Source organism: Sphaeramia orbicularis, chromosome 21, assembly GCF_902148855.1.
Source record: "Sphaeramia orbicularis chromosome 21, fSphaOr1.1, whole genome shotgun sequence".
NCBI lineage: Eukaryota > Metazoa > Chordata > Actinopteri > Kurtiformes > Apogonidae > Sphaeramia > Sphaeramia orbicularis.
Window position 1 is genome coordinate 12,517,655 of NC_043977.1, and position 15,037 is coordinate 12,532,691.

Below are 15,037 nucleotides of genomic sequence, written 5' to 3' on the forward strand. Positions count from 1 at the left end.
GTTATTTCGACTCGATTCCGCAGTGATGACCATAGGCGGCGAAAATATTGGTCAAACTCAAGCTCTTGTTAAGATGATTGAGGAAAAATGCATCACCAGTCGGTCCCTTGAGCAATTTAAATAGCTGCAGCTGGGTATATTAGTGATGAAATGGGTCTTGTCTACAGCCTGGGGACCTGCCATGACTATGCGCTAAACTGGGCATCCTAATGAAATAAAAAGGCCGGGTGTAACACTGAGTTACCTGTAAAGGCTAGAGCTGTCCCCAGTGAACTTGAATAATGCATTTAATGTGGTTTGGCTGAGAAAAAACGTTTCTCCAAGAGTCCCATATCAGCAGAAGGATGGATAGAAAGGTAGAGGGAGGAGGGTAGAAGAAAAAAAAAAGAACAAAAACAAACATGTTTTGAAACAAGAAACAGGGGAGAGAGGGAGGAGGACAAACAACCAAATGAAAAAAGGGGGAAAGGGAATAGTCGAGGGAGAAGGGAGGGAGGAGAAGGAAAGCAGAAAGCACAGTGTTTGCAAATCACAAATTAAAAACATAAGCGTTCTACACACCATACCATGTCCCAAAGGAAATATATGCCTTTCAGTATAAAAACGTTTTTTTAGAGCAGGGATGTAGACACAGACACACTCCCCTTGGCCTCCTGCCATCATTTACTGCAACGGCTGAGGATGCAAAACCACAAAGACTACAATAACATTTACCATAATGTCATTGTGAATTTACTCCAGCCTGAATATACGACTACACAGTCTGGGCAGAAAAGATTATGGGGGCTATTTATAGAGTTCAAATATGAAAACAAATAGGAAGCACAGGCGTCTACAGCTCCAACGACGCCTTTACACCTTATTAATGATCAAAATTAATGATTGTAATTCATTCATCACTTGTCAGATGCAAGCTTCCAGACAGCTGTGTGTGTCTTTTATGGAAAACAAACAGCTTTTGCAAACAAATGCATAAAACAATATGGCACATTTGAAGTGCACATACTATCAAGTATATGCAAAGAACTGATGATCGTACATTTGGATTATCGTGAATGTAATCGTTCATTTTCTGTCTCTGCTTAATCCTCTGCAGGGTTACTATACAGATAAACAACCATTCACTATTCGCTTTTCCATTGACCCTCAAATTGCACAAATAGAACTTGTGCATAAAAATTTACCTAATGGAAAAATAACATTTTCGCCTAAAGTCTCATTTTTCGATTAAAAGTTTTTGCGCTGGCAAGAGGTGGTTTTTCGGCCATAGTGCAAATGGTATATCACTCAAAACTGCAATGGAAAGACCTATTTTCGCAACTAGAGTCAGGTGAATTAAAAAGCAGATGTTGACGGACATTACAACTAGTGAAGAAAAAGAAGAAACATGTCGAAGTATGTGTGGACACACCAGGAAACCCAATCATTTTTTAATTTAGTACAAGATAGAGGGGTAATATATAATAATAATAATGAATGTATCTGTAAATCAACACCATATTTACGTTCATCGCCATGTTTATGGAATGACTTCTTGTGTCATCTCATGATAATAAATAAACAAATAATAAACAATAAACACATTTGTGATTTAATGGAAAAACCAACATTACGCACTTCTGTTTTTTCAGTGTTTAGTAAATATCGGTAAAGTTTTGTGCAGATGTCCAATGGAAAAGCGACTACTTTCACATTCACACCTATGTATGGCCCAAATCTGGGTTTTTTTTGGCCATATGTGACCTGTATCCAATCTGTTAAAGACAATTTCAACAGCACAAATCTGATTTTTTCAAATCCAACCCAGGCCACTTTCATATGTGGTCCTAAATCTGATAGGTATCTGATATTTTTCAATGAGCATTCAGTCTGAACAGCCAGGTCGCATTTACCGAAGTAAATGCAACCTCAGCAACCTAACGGTAGCCTCAGAGTTTTGCACAGTACTCTAACTGATTGGGTATCCACAAGAATTCATGGGTAAATTTGTTCTGGGCTCAGTAGTGCGTTACATACACATACATTCATTACCATAAGGTTTGATTTTTAAGTTAAGCATCAATAAATAAATATTAACCTGACAATGAGTAACAATAAAAACTTACAAATAATACACAGAGATAGATAGATAAAGACGAATTCTGATTCAAGTACCTTTTTCCTCAGACTCTGTCATGCTCTGATAGTTTTGTGTCTCCTATGTGAGTATAAATGTTGTAAAAAAAAGTTCCTTAAAAGTTCTCGCTACAGAAAAGATGTCATCACTAGTCGCTTTTCCATTGACCCTCAAATTGCACAAATAGAACTTGTGCATAAAAATTTAACTAATGAACAACGACAATTTCACCTAAAGTCTCATTTTCCAATTAAAAGTTTTTGCGCTGGTAGGAGGTGGTTTTTCGGGCATAGTGCAAATGGTATAGCACGTAAAACTGCAATGGAAAGACCTTTTTTCGCAATTTGAGTCCGGTGAATTAAAAAGCGGATGTTGACGGACATTACAACTAGTGAAGAAAAAGAAGAAACATGTCGAAGTATGTGTGGACACACCAGGAAACCCAATCATTTTTTAATTTAGTATGAAATAGAGGGGTAATATATAATAATAATGAATATATCTGTAAATCAACACCATATTTACGTTCGTCGCCATATTTATGGAATGACTTCTCGTGTCATCTCACGATAACAAATAAACAAATCATCGCATTTGTGATTTAATGGAAAAACCGACATTACGCACTTCTGTTTTTTCGACATTTAGTAAATATCTGTAAAGTTTTGCACAGATATTGAATGGAAAAGTGACTTGTGAAATATATGACTGGACATGCATTGGTTGGATTGTTGCCATAGCAACCAGCAGAAGCAATATTAAAACAAATCAGAAATACAACTCACCACCCTGATCGGTGCTGACAGTGATGATGGCGACCTGTGGAGGGAACGAGCTCATGTCCGAAACCCCGTTGAGCGACTCGATCTCGAAGGTGTAGTTGGCGTGAGCGGAGAAATCCATGACGGTGACGGTGGCGTTGGTCAGGCCTAAGGGACGAGGCAGGAAACGAAGCTCCTCCTCACACAGCTGGCAGCGGTCGGGCTCGGGGCCGCAACGTTTGCACTGGACGTTGTAGGTGAGGTCACGACGGCCGCCGGTGTCACTGGGAGGAGACCACTCCAGCATCAGGCAGGTGTCGTTCAGGTTGAAAATCAAGTTACGGGGAGGAGACGGAGGGCCTAGAAAAATGGAGGAAACAAACAGAAGTTAAGGCTAGTTTTCAAGGATGTGCATTTAATTAAAAACAAGACCCACAGATGCATGGCTGAGTGTGGCGTGAACCGCTGGTGGTATGGCTTGTTTGCTTCTGACTTTTAATTAATTAGAGAGAAAAAGCTTTGGACCAAGGTCATTATCTTACAGAGATGTTAAAAAATGGCAAACTGGGGCTTAATTAATTTTTTTTTCTTGACATACGGCTGATGCTTAACAGCCTGATGCACAACATGGGTCAAAAGTCTTTTTTATGTTTTTGTCTACAAGACAGAGGAAGGATATAATAGCTTCTAATAATAACAACTAAATAATTAGTTTATAAAATGATAATGGGATGGATGGGGATTTTGCCTTAAGCAATGCTTTGAATAATATTGAATATGAATATGTATTGTGCTTTTAAAGGGTTGGAAAGTGTGAGACAAACAAATCCAGTTATATTTTGTTATAAATATGATGTTTTCTTATGTATGTAACCAGTGACTTTGTCTTGTTTTAATGACCTTCACATCCCAGTGGTTGGAGTTCAGTACAGACTGGAGTTCACGTTCAGACTCACATGTCATTTGGTTAACACTAGAGCAGTGTTTTTCAACCTTGAGGTCAGGACCCCACATGGGGTCACCTGAAATTCAAATGGGGTCGCCTGAAATTTCTAGTAATTGATAAAAAATAAATAAATAAATAAATAAATAAATAAATAAATAAATAAATAAATAAAAAAATAAAAACACTAATAAAAAATGTATGGTGAGTTGACAGAGACAATCCCAATCCATAACAGACATGACAAACTGAAGCTGAAACTGAAGCACTGTGGTTCTGTTTATCTGTCAAATGTTCATTGTGGTCAGTTTCAGATGCTGCAGCTCTTTCATAATTCATAGTTTGAGTTCTTGTTTGTTCAGTATTAATTGTCCTCCTTGTAAATCCAAGCTGGACCGACTGTACATATCCTGACCGAGGAAAATCAAATTCTCACTTTGTGCAGTAATCTACACCTGGCTTTTCTGCCTCCATCCAGAATAATATATATTTTATAGCCTTAATGTCATCTAAAATTAACATCTATTTGCAACATAGCATAGCAAACTATTATATGATCAAAAAACAAATTAATTTTAGCAAAAAAAAAAAAAAAGTCTCTGTTTTGAATGTCTGGGGTCTCCAGTAATTTATGATGCTAAAATGGGGTCACAAGCCAAAAAAGGTTGGGAACCACTGCAAGTGAGACAGTACACAGATTTCATTCAAGATTAATAAATATACTGCAAATAATGGTTTTAATTGCATATTTACAGACTTCTTCTATAAACCAAACCCTGCACCTTTCCATAACCACAAACCAAGTTCTGTCGGTGTGTAAACTACACAAGTTTAATAAAAATACTGTCAAAAATAGCTGATATTCTAAACTGAGTGGCAGTTCTGCACACACTGTGTGTAATTTACACAAATTAATTATTGATTTGTTAATTAATCAAGTGTCAAATTTAATTCAGGCACAACATGACAGTAATAAAATTCCTTTTTGGTGAGAATTTAGTCACATATAAACCGTTACTGCTGAGAGATAATGTTGGAGTCCAGGTTCCTCCTCTGTAGTGGCATTAAAATGGCAATTAAATGTCATCAGAGCCTTTGATTTTTTTGTCCATTCTGTTCTGATTTATGTTAATATGATATTAATTTTTGTTCACACTTAAACATGGTAGATTGTAGTAATAGTATCCAAACAAAAGAGAGGATATCTGTGATGAGTGACTGTAGAAACATGGTGGACTACAAATTAAATAAATTAAACATCAATGACAATATTATAATGAACGTTATATTCTGTTACTGTAGTTACATTCCACTGAATCCTACACACTTTACTTTTCAAAGTGTCTGAACAGTTTTTAAAGTCACAGAGCTGCCAATATCACTGAGGACAGAGCATAATCTACACACCCTGAAAAAATACATAAATAAAAAAATTGACCCAAAATTTATCCCTGAGGCACACCGTGGTAAGAAGCAGAATAGTAGATGCTGCAGAAAAATATGAACACTACCTGTTAATATATATATTTAATAAAAAACTTAAGGGTCCACATTCAGAATCCAATCCTAGATCATGGCTGTGAATCATAGCTCATAAGCACCGCTCTGCTGTGCAACTCCTTTCGCCTCCTGTTTTGCTTGTGTGAGGACTTTGTGTGTGTTTGTGTGTCAGGGTAAGCAGTGCGCTATAGCAGGCAGCCAGCTGTCAACAGGGTGGAGTTAAAAGGCCTGAGGGACCTGAACACTCCCATCCTGCCAAGCTCACTGTCTGCCTAGACAATGGGATGTTTCCTTCTCCTCCACCATCCCTCCATCCCTCCTCCCTCACTACCTTTGCACAAAAATCTCAGCAGACAGGAAAGCTCCTCCTACCCCTCCTCCACTTCTGTCAGCTTATGTCCATTCTCTCTTCCTTTATCTCCTTCTGTCTCTATCGGCCATTATCTCTCCTCCTCTATTCTCTCCATCGAGGAGAATCCACCCACCTCCCCTCCTGCAGAGCAACCCCACTGCCATCAATCAGCTCCTATTCTCCTCCAGGGGGAGATCGGTATCAGCGCCCTCCTTCCTTTCTCTCTCCGGTGTCTACTCCATCCAGCTTTTACACTTTCTCCTCACCTTTATCTCTGCTCGTGTGACATCCCCTCTTTCTCGCTCTCTACCTTTGTCTTCTTCTCGGGCCCTCGGTCTTTAATCTCCATTTCCTTCTTTTCCTTCAAGGAAACAGTTCATGGTTATTGCCTGGAAGCCCTTGTTTAAAATGCATCACATCGATGAGACAACATAAGGCTCACAACTTGTAAGAGGAGATATGGTAGACTCTTCTTTTTTAGGTTGTCACACTCCCACAAGCTGTATCAGGCCTTGAGGACTTCACATACACTGGAAGATAGGGCTCAACAACCAAGAACAACTCTCACATTTTAATATTTTACTCAAAACGATACCCATAATTCAATATTTGTCATGTATTTAATTTACACAGCCTCATTTACAGTAGGGCTGTAGTTTTTTTTTACTGGTATCAATATACTCTATGTCATTTAGTTTCAGTTTATTTCAAATATGCAACAAAACAAAGTAATTCTACTTTAGTCCTTAGAAATGAAACAGATTGAAAGAAAACATGGAAAACTTATCTAAATGAAAACAATTAATACGGAAAAAAACAAACTAGAAGCACTCGGAGAGCGCAGACCTCCACCAAGGCAGACCAGTGCCCTGGATTTGGATGAAAATTTCAGGAAATGTTGACACTGGCACAAGGAACAAATGATAAAATTTTGGTGGTGATCGGGGGTGGGGTGGGGGGGGGTGGGGGGGGCACAGGGGCCCACTGATCTGCCTTGGCGGAGGTCTGCGCTATCTTTTCTAGAAAAGCACTCGTAGAGCGCAGACCTCCGCCAAGGCAGATCAGTGCCCCCCCCACCCCTGATCACCACCAAAATGTAATCATTTGTTCCTTGTGCCAGTATCAACATTTCCTGAAATTTTCATCCAAATCCGTCCATAACTTTTTGAGTTATCTTGCACACAAACAGACAAACCCATGCCGACAAAAACAGAACATCCTTGGCAGAGGTAAAAAACAGTAGAGAAGTCATCACATTCATTCATTCATTCATTTTCTGAACCCGCTTTATCCTCACTAGGGTCACGGGGGTCACTTGGAGCCTATCCCAGCTACATAGGGGCGAAGGCGGGGTACACCCTGGACATTTCGCCAGTTCATTGCAGGGCTGAGCATATAGAGACAAACAATCACTCTCACATTCACACCTATGGGCAATTTAGATTAACCAATTAACCTATTAGTGCATGTGTTTGGATGGTGGGGGGAAGCCGGAGCACCCGGAGAGAACCCACGCAGACACGGGGAGAACATGCAAACTCCACACAGAAAGGTCCCACCCCTGTCGACTGGTGTTGGAATTGAACCCAGGACCTTCTTGCTGTGAGGCATGAGTGCTAACCACTGCACCACCGTGTCGCCCATCACAAACATTTGCATGAATAATTACATGTTTGTTATAAATCCACAGTAAAACACAAGGACACAACACACAAATTATGCCATACTATCTAAAAAAACAACAAAAAAGACCAACTAGTCTTTAATAATATTGATTCAGTGGCTTTTTGAATTTGCTTAATACATTTCCACCGTCTATTTGGACCATGCTACATGTTATTTTCAGGTTGGGAAAAGTAGGTGTTCTGTTATTAGTTAGCTGATTTACACTGGACTAGGTTTACATTGAGAAAATAGTCAGACTTTCCCTTATTCTGGGTAAAAAAAAAAAAAAATACAACTTCTCATATGCTGCATGCATTATAAAGTAAAATGTATATTCAATTAATATTTCTGTTTGCATGCAACTGTTTATTGTTTATACGGATCCCCATTAGCATCCACCATAGTGGTTGCAAAAAAGAAACAAAAATCTGTCTTTTTATTTAATTATTTAATTAGTGCTTATTTGAGGAAGTAAAATCTTGATTTTGGGATGGACGGACAGACAGACATATAGATCTTTTGTTAACAGTTTTCTGTCATGATTAATAAAACACAATTATCCTGTGAAAGGTGAACTTAATTATTCCTGAATTGTACAAGTGCAAAAAAGAAAGAAAAATCAGTCTTTTTATTTATTTATTTATTTTTATTTTATTTTTTTAAGTAGTGCTCCAGGTGAGCAGGTGAAATCCTGATTTTGGGACATTATTTAATAGATTTTCTGTATTACCAGAATAATGCAAAGCAAGCATTACCAACCCCTGATAAATCAAGACACGTCTGTGCCACTTGAACCTTCTTTTACATGAAAAGTTTGAGTGAAAGCCTTAAATGAACCTGTATTTTTTTTTTTTTATCTCCTACATCCTGATTGGATTTCACACAATCTCTAAGCCAGTGTGGATACACTGGCATCACGCGGGTATAAATCTATGGATTATTACGAAAACAAAAGCAAGGTTACATCATCTGCGTCTAAATTTAGAGATGAAAGCGCGATATAAGAGTCGAGCCTTTCTGAAGATTTCCTCAGCAAACTCTGCATCCTGCGGGGCCGCTGCATCTCACACAATCCTCACAATAACTTGGCTTTGTCTAACAGTTAGAGACAAATACACTCTTCCACCCTGGTGAGCTCTCGACATGGCCCCCGTCTATCTCAGTGACAGCTAAATGGCTTTTTAATTAAAGGAGAATTAGTCCGGTTAAACTGTAATTTAATGCAAATATGAAGTCGTAATGACAGTCAGTGAATCATCGACAAAGACGAGGCGGCTGAACAAATGCTATGTAATTCATCTGGGGGCTCCGACGTACAGCTTTACACCAGATAAAGCCCATGGAAATGGACAGAATAACGGTCACGGTGAATTCTAACACACCGCAGGAGGATTATAGGAGGATTTAATTCAAACCCATAACTTGCTAACTACACTGGTCAACAACAAATTTATTGTTTAAGTTTTTTGAGGTGATTTTGGATCAGTTTGGTGTGCTGAATCCAAAAATCACATTAATTTTGCTCAATCAGGTCAACCTTCTGAACTATGCTACATATTGGCTTTTTAACATTTTTGCTTACATTTATGGGCATTTTCACATCATATGATACAAAATTCTTTCATACTTCTTACAATAAACGAGTTCTGAAGATTTTACTTTTGCCAATTTATGATTAATGTTTTTTTTTAATATTACAGGTGAATGAAATGGCTTCGACTAGAAGATCTTGCAAAAATAAGCCTGATGTATTCTGCTACATCTGCGGTGAATACACCATTGTACCTAACAGGAATCCTGTTAGAAATTTTTTTTTTTTTCTCTTAAAACCTATTTTGGGTGAGAACTATTTAAAAAATCAACTGATAAAGTCACAAAAATGTAATCAATTTTGTGAGAAGATCAAATTTTTCAAAATCAAATTAGCAAAAAAACCTGACTTGATTGAGAAAAACAGATGTCATTTTTGGATTTAGCGGTGCAAAATGGTCCTAATTCAGTTGAAAAAACCTAGACAACTTGCAAAAAACATTTTTTTGTAACCCAGTGCTATAGATGTCTTCAGGTTTTCAACATAATGGAACAAAATGACCAAAATTATAACAGCCAACATAGGGATAAAACTGAAGAATATGGGTTCTTCTATGAAACTGGTCCCTAAAAACAGGACGGGGGGGCTAAAAATTCAAACCAGATGTAGACTAATGTTATGGAGCAAGTTTGGTAGCACTTTGGGTCTTTTTCAAAAATAAATCATGCCGTTGTTCATAAAAGCTCACAGTGAATTCAAAGGTTATTATGTCAAAATAGAGAAAGTGCAAGAAAAAGTAACCTTTTTTTTTAGCAAAATATATATCATATATCAAAATATATATCACAGATATTATACATAATATAATATCTGAACATAAAAAATGCACTTACAAATGTCATCTGTCAAACTACATGGGTTTTATTGTACGTAGAAGATGATGGTCTTTCTATGTTCACTACTGAGCCATTAAAAGCTGAAAAACTGCATTTTAAGGAATTATTTACATGTATTGATAGGATAAGTGGTTCAGAAGTTAAACATTTTAGATCAGTAGATTCTTTTTATAATTTTTATAATAATAATAATAATAATAATAATAATAATAATTTGCACTCAATGTCTTACCACTATGGCAGTATTTTGTATTTTGCACAATCAGTCTTTATTTTTCTGCACCTTGATACATTTACTCTTTGCACAGAGTACTCACCTTATCTTATTTTACCTATTCATTTTTCCTTGCTAAGTGTACAGTTTATTTCCTTTTAGCTTAGTTTAAATTGTTTTAATTGTACAGTTTATACCATTTATTGTTTATAGATTGCCAGTGACCCAGAATAGATATCATTACATTTTGTGAAAAATAGGTCAAAGTTCAAATTTTTTATGAATTTCTAATTTTTTTTTTCTTCCCATTTAGTTATAATGGCTGAAATTTGGCAAATGTCTGTAAACACATCAATTTTGTTTCAATTTACTTCAAACTTGGCTCATATATAGAGGAAATTGACATGCTGACATCACCACACACATAGACATTATGACATCAGCTGGATTGATGCCAAAATAAGCTACGACACGTGCGAGGGGCGGGGTTTGTTGTGCCTAGAACCACTTGTTTCATTATGATTTAGTTTATCTGTTTACGCTCATCGTGTGAAGGGAACTTGCAAAGTAGGAATTTGCTCAGTACTGCTGTGTATATACAGTTGTGGAAAAAATTATTAGACTGTGACTAAAACAGACAGAAAAGAAAACATGGAATGCCTAAAAGCACTGTTTTTGTCAGTACAATTTCATAGATACTGATGGAAGAACTGAAGTGATTTTAGTTATTATCAAGAAAACATGGAAATTGAAGAGATACAAACTCTGAAATTAAACTCTTTTGAGGTATTTTTGTTGTTATCATTATATTTGTCCAAACAAATGTACCTTTAGTTGTACCAGGCATTAAAATGAACAAGAAATTGAAGAAAACAAGGGGTGGTCTAATAATTTTTTCCACGACTGTTTGCAACAATCAAGTTCTTGAATGTTGAACAAGGAATATATCTATCCAGACTGTGTAATGAAACACATATTAACCCTTTCATGCATTAATTATGAGAACCTTAATCAAGATTTTTTTTTCCTGGGTGTTTTTATTCCTCTTTAGGCATGAAAAAAAAAACAATGTGATTGATTGATTTTTTTTTTTTTTAATCAACCTGTTTTTCATGGAGTTACAAAAATGTCCACTCAGCTACACCATGAATTTTATTCTTGAAGCAAAGAAACATGTATTTAAAACCCAATATCATAAAGTGATATGAAAACAGTGAAATGAAACCATGTTTAATGCAGCTAATCTGATGTTTTCTCACATTTTAACATATTCTAATACTAGTTATTACTCACTTCATGGAGATAATATGCAAAAAAATAAATATTAACAGTTGATTTCCACTCAAGAACCAATCAAGAACAGCAAAGTTACAATAATGGTATGAATTGCAGTTTATGAGATGATGCATAAGTGTCCACTGTGTTGATTGATATGGAACTAAAACAACAAAACCCAAGAATATACAAGAGTAAAGCTGTAGAGCAGGAATGTCAAACTCATTTTAGTTCAGTTCCACATTCAGCTAAATTTGATCTGAAGTGGGCCGGACCAGTAAAATTATAATATGATAATACATAAATAATGTCAACTCCAAACTTTTCTATGTTTTAGAGGGAAAAAAGTAAAATTACATTATGAAAATGATTCCATTTACAAACTATCCTTTCAAACAATGTGAATAATATGAACAAACTGAAAAATAAGTGTAATTTTAATAACATTCTCCTTCAGTTTATCATTTACACATGTTCATTATAACTTACAGATCACAGTGGATCTACAGATACACAAAACATTTAATAACAAGTGGAATATTATTGAAATGGCACTTACTTCTCTTAAGACATTTCAGGTTGTTCATATTTGTTTAGGTTATTCATATATTTTTGTTCAATATTATACTTTGTTTTAGTGTAAATACATGAAAACATTTACGTTTACAAAGAGAAAAATTTGGAGTTGTGAGTATTTATAGATTATTATGACCCACCTGAGACTGAATTGGTCTGAATGTGGAACCTGAACTAAAATGATTGTTAACATCTTAGTGTAATTTTTGCATTTCACAAATTCATCCCAGGGGCTGGACTGGACCCTTTGGCGGGCCAGATTTGGCCCCCGGGCCGCATGTTTGACACCTGTGCTGTTGAGTAGCTGTCCACTGTAGTGACCGCTATGCATGAAAGGGTTAATAGAAATTTTGGATAGAAAACAGATGGTTTACAGAAAATACCATAAAACCCTCTCTTTTTATCTGACCAAACAAACAGCGCTGAAACACACTTTTTTTTTTTTCTTCCTATATATATTCGTCTGGAATGTTGCTTTGCTTTTAAAGCCCATGTCCTTGTATATACTCACGTGTGCATGCCATAGTCGGAGGATCTTTTTCAGCTCTGAAGAAGCCCTTCTCACAGCGGCAGACGGCAGAACCTTCGGCGTAACTGAAACTATGTGGCGGACACTTTGAACACTTGATGTTTCCGGCAAATGCCTTGTAGAAACCCGGGTGGCACGCTGAAGGTGACAGAAAGACAGAAAAAAAAGACATGAGAGAAGAGTCAAGGACATACTGGGGATTAAAAATAAGACAGGATGCTTGTCTTTATGCGCAGATAAAACTGAGCTGACTGGACACAACAAGAAAATACAGAAATGGTGTACTTCTGAATGATGTATGTACAGCATTAAAAAGAAAAATCTCAGGAAAAAACAGCTTCTATAAACCAAAGTGTTTTCAGTGTGACCTGCGTTTGCACTTCACATGTTTTTAACCCTTTTATTCAGATAATATGAGATTCGTTGCATTAATTATCTGATGTTTTACAGCAGGTTTCATTCAACATGTCAGATGTTTCTAGTCGTTTCTGCAGCTTCTTATCATAAGTTTATGTTTATTTATTTGTATCAGATGTGTAAGTAGTCACAGTCCATACAGTATAATGAGCATTAAAAAAATAATAATAAAAAAGGGTTATAAATGTAAAAACAACACGCGTGCACACACCCTATCTTCAATAACATAATAATAAGTATGAATATATTATTACTATATAGGACAATGTAGAATATTATATGTATTTATATTATGTATGTGTTATGTGTTTTTGTTTGTTTTGTTTTGTTTATGTTCTTTTTAGTTTTTATTAATAGCTGGTATTAATATTTTGGTAGGAAAAGTTGTAAATGGGTATTATTCTATTAGTGTACATAGGTAAAAGGATGTGTGATATTGTTATACTATTGTTGTTATTGTCGTTGTTGTTATATTCATACAAAATAATAATTACTATATAATGATCAGAAGGAATAGAAATTGGGGGTAGGAGGACATAAGTTTTTACTTCTTCCTACTCCTTTTCGAGCATGTATAATTTAATTTCATTTGGTTTTATTAATATTATTATTATTATTATTATTATTATTATTATTATTATTATTATTATTATTATTATTTACTTTTTATTTATTTATTTTGTTGTTTGCTTATCAATCATTTATGTACCAGTACTTATATTTTGTTGGTTGATTTTTGTTTTGATTTCACTGTCTACATGTTCGAAATAAAGATTTCATTCATTCATTCATTCATAACAAGTATAAAGATGCTGGTGCCAGTATTTAACAAGTGTAGAATCTGTATAAAAGTCAGAGTTAACAATTGTAAAAATCACAACATTTCTAGAATGACTTAAACACAGTGTAAAATTCAAAATTGCTTTCCATAACATCTCATAATAAGAGCGAACATTATTAAAACAGAACATACCACTAGCACTACAGCTACGATAAAAACCATGTATAATACGGAATGCATTGTTAAAAGCAACTCTGACTGAGAGAGCAGTACAACGTTTAAAATTAACTAAATTAAAAATAAGGTCAGGGGTCACAATAAATAGTGACCTTAACAGTTAGAACCCATTTAGCTCAGTTTTTTGTGTGTCTTTTAAGGTCATGCACATATTTCCTGTATTTTCTTCTTGCATCTAAAGCAGTGTTTTGCAACCTTGGGGTCAGTACCCCACATGGGGTCGCCTGGAATTCCAATGGGGTCACCTTAAATTTCTAGTAACTGATAAAAAATTTTTAAAAACGTACTAATAAAAAATATATGGTGAGTTGAAAGAGACAATCCCAATCTATAAAAGACTTAAACTGTGAAGCTGAAACTGAAGCACTGCGGTTCTGTTTATCTGTCAAATGTTCATTGTGGTCAGTTTCAGATGCTGCAGCTCTTTCATAATTCATAGTTTGAGTTCTTGTTTGTTCAGTATTAATTGTCAGCCTTGTACATATCCTGACCAAGGAAAATAAAATTCTCACTTTGTGCAGTAATCTACACCTGGCTTTTCTGCCTCCGTCCATAATAATATACATCATATAGACTAAATGTCGTCTAAAATTAACGTTTATTTGCAGCATAGCATAGCAAACTATTACATCATCAAATACAAATTAATTTTAGCAAAAAAAAAAAAAGTCTCTGTTTTGAATGTCTGGGGTCACCATAAATTTGTGATGTTAAAATGGGGTCATGAGCCAAAAAAGATTGGGAACCACTGTAATAAAGAAAGTACACAGATTTCATTCAAGATTAACAAATATACTGCAATTCATTGTTTTAATTGCATATTTACAGACTTCTTCTATAAACCAAACCCTGCACCTTTCCATAACTACAATCAAGTTTTGTCAGTGTGTAAACTACACAAGTTTAATGAAAATATTGTCAACTAGAAGCACTCGGAGAGCGCAGACCTCCGCCAAGGCTGATCAATGGCCCCCCCCCGTGGGCCCCCCCACCCCTGATCACCACCAAAATTTAATCATTTCTTCCTTATCCCATTTCCAACAAACCCTGAAAATTTCATCCAAATCTGTCCATAACTTTTTGAGTTATGTTGCACACTAACGGACAGACAAACAAACAGACAAACAAACCCTGGCAAAAACATAACCTCCTTGGCGGAGGTAAAAATAGCTGATATTCTAAACTGAGTGGCAGTTCTGCACACACTGTGTGTAATTTACACAAATTAATTATTGATTTGTTAA

The 15,037-nt window shown here is 35.8% G+C and overlaps 1 protein-coding gene across 1 annotated transcript in view; it reads right to left on the reverse strand.

Moving 5' to 3' along the window:
• The window catches only part of LOC115412182 (ephrin type-A receptor 6-like), a 417,601-nt gene that overhangs the window by 193,942 nt on the left and 208,622 nt on the right, over window positions 1–15,037 (reverse strand). Inside the window, exons 2-3 of the mRNA XM_030124523.1 lie at window positions 12,341–12,496; window positions 2,902–3,237 (exon numbers count right to left, since the gene is read on the reverse strand). Of these exons, the coding sequence (XP_029980383.1) occupies window positions 2,902–3,237; window positions 12,341–12,496 (492 nt within the window). The remainder of the gene's footprint in view (window positions 1–2,901; window positions 3,238–12,340; window positions 12,497–15,037) is intronic.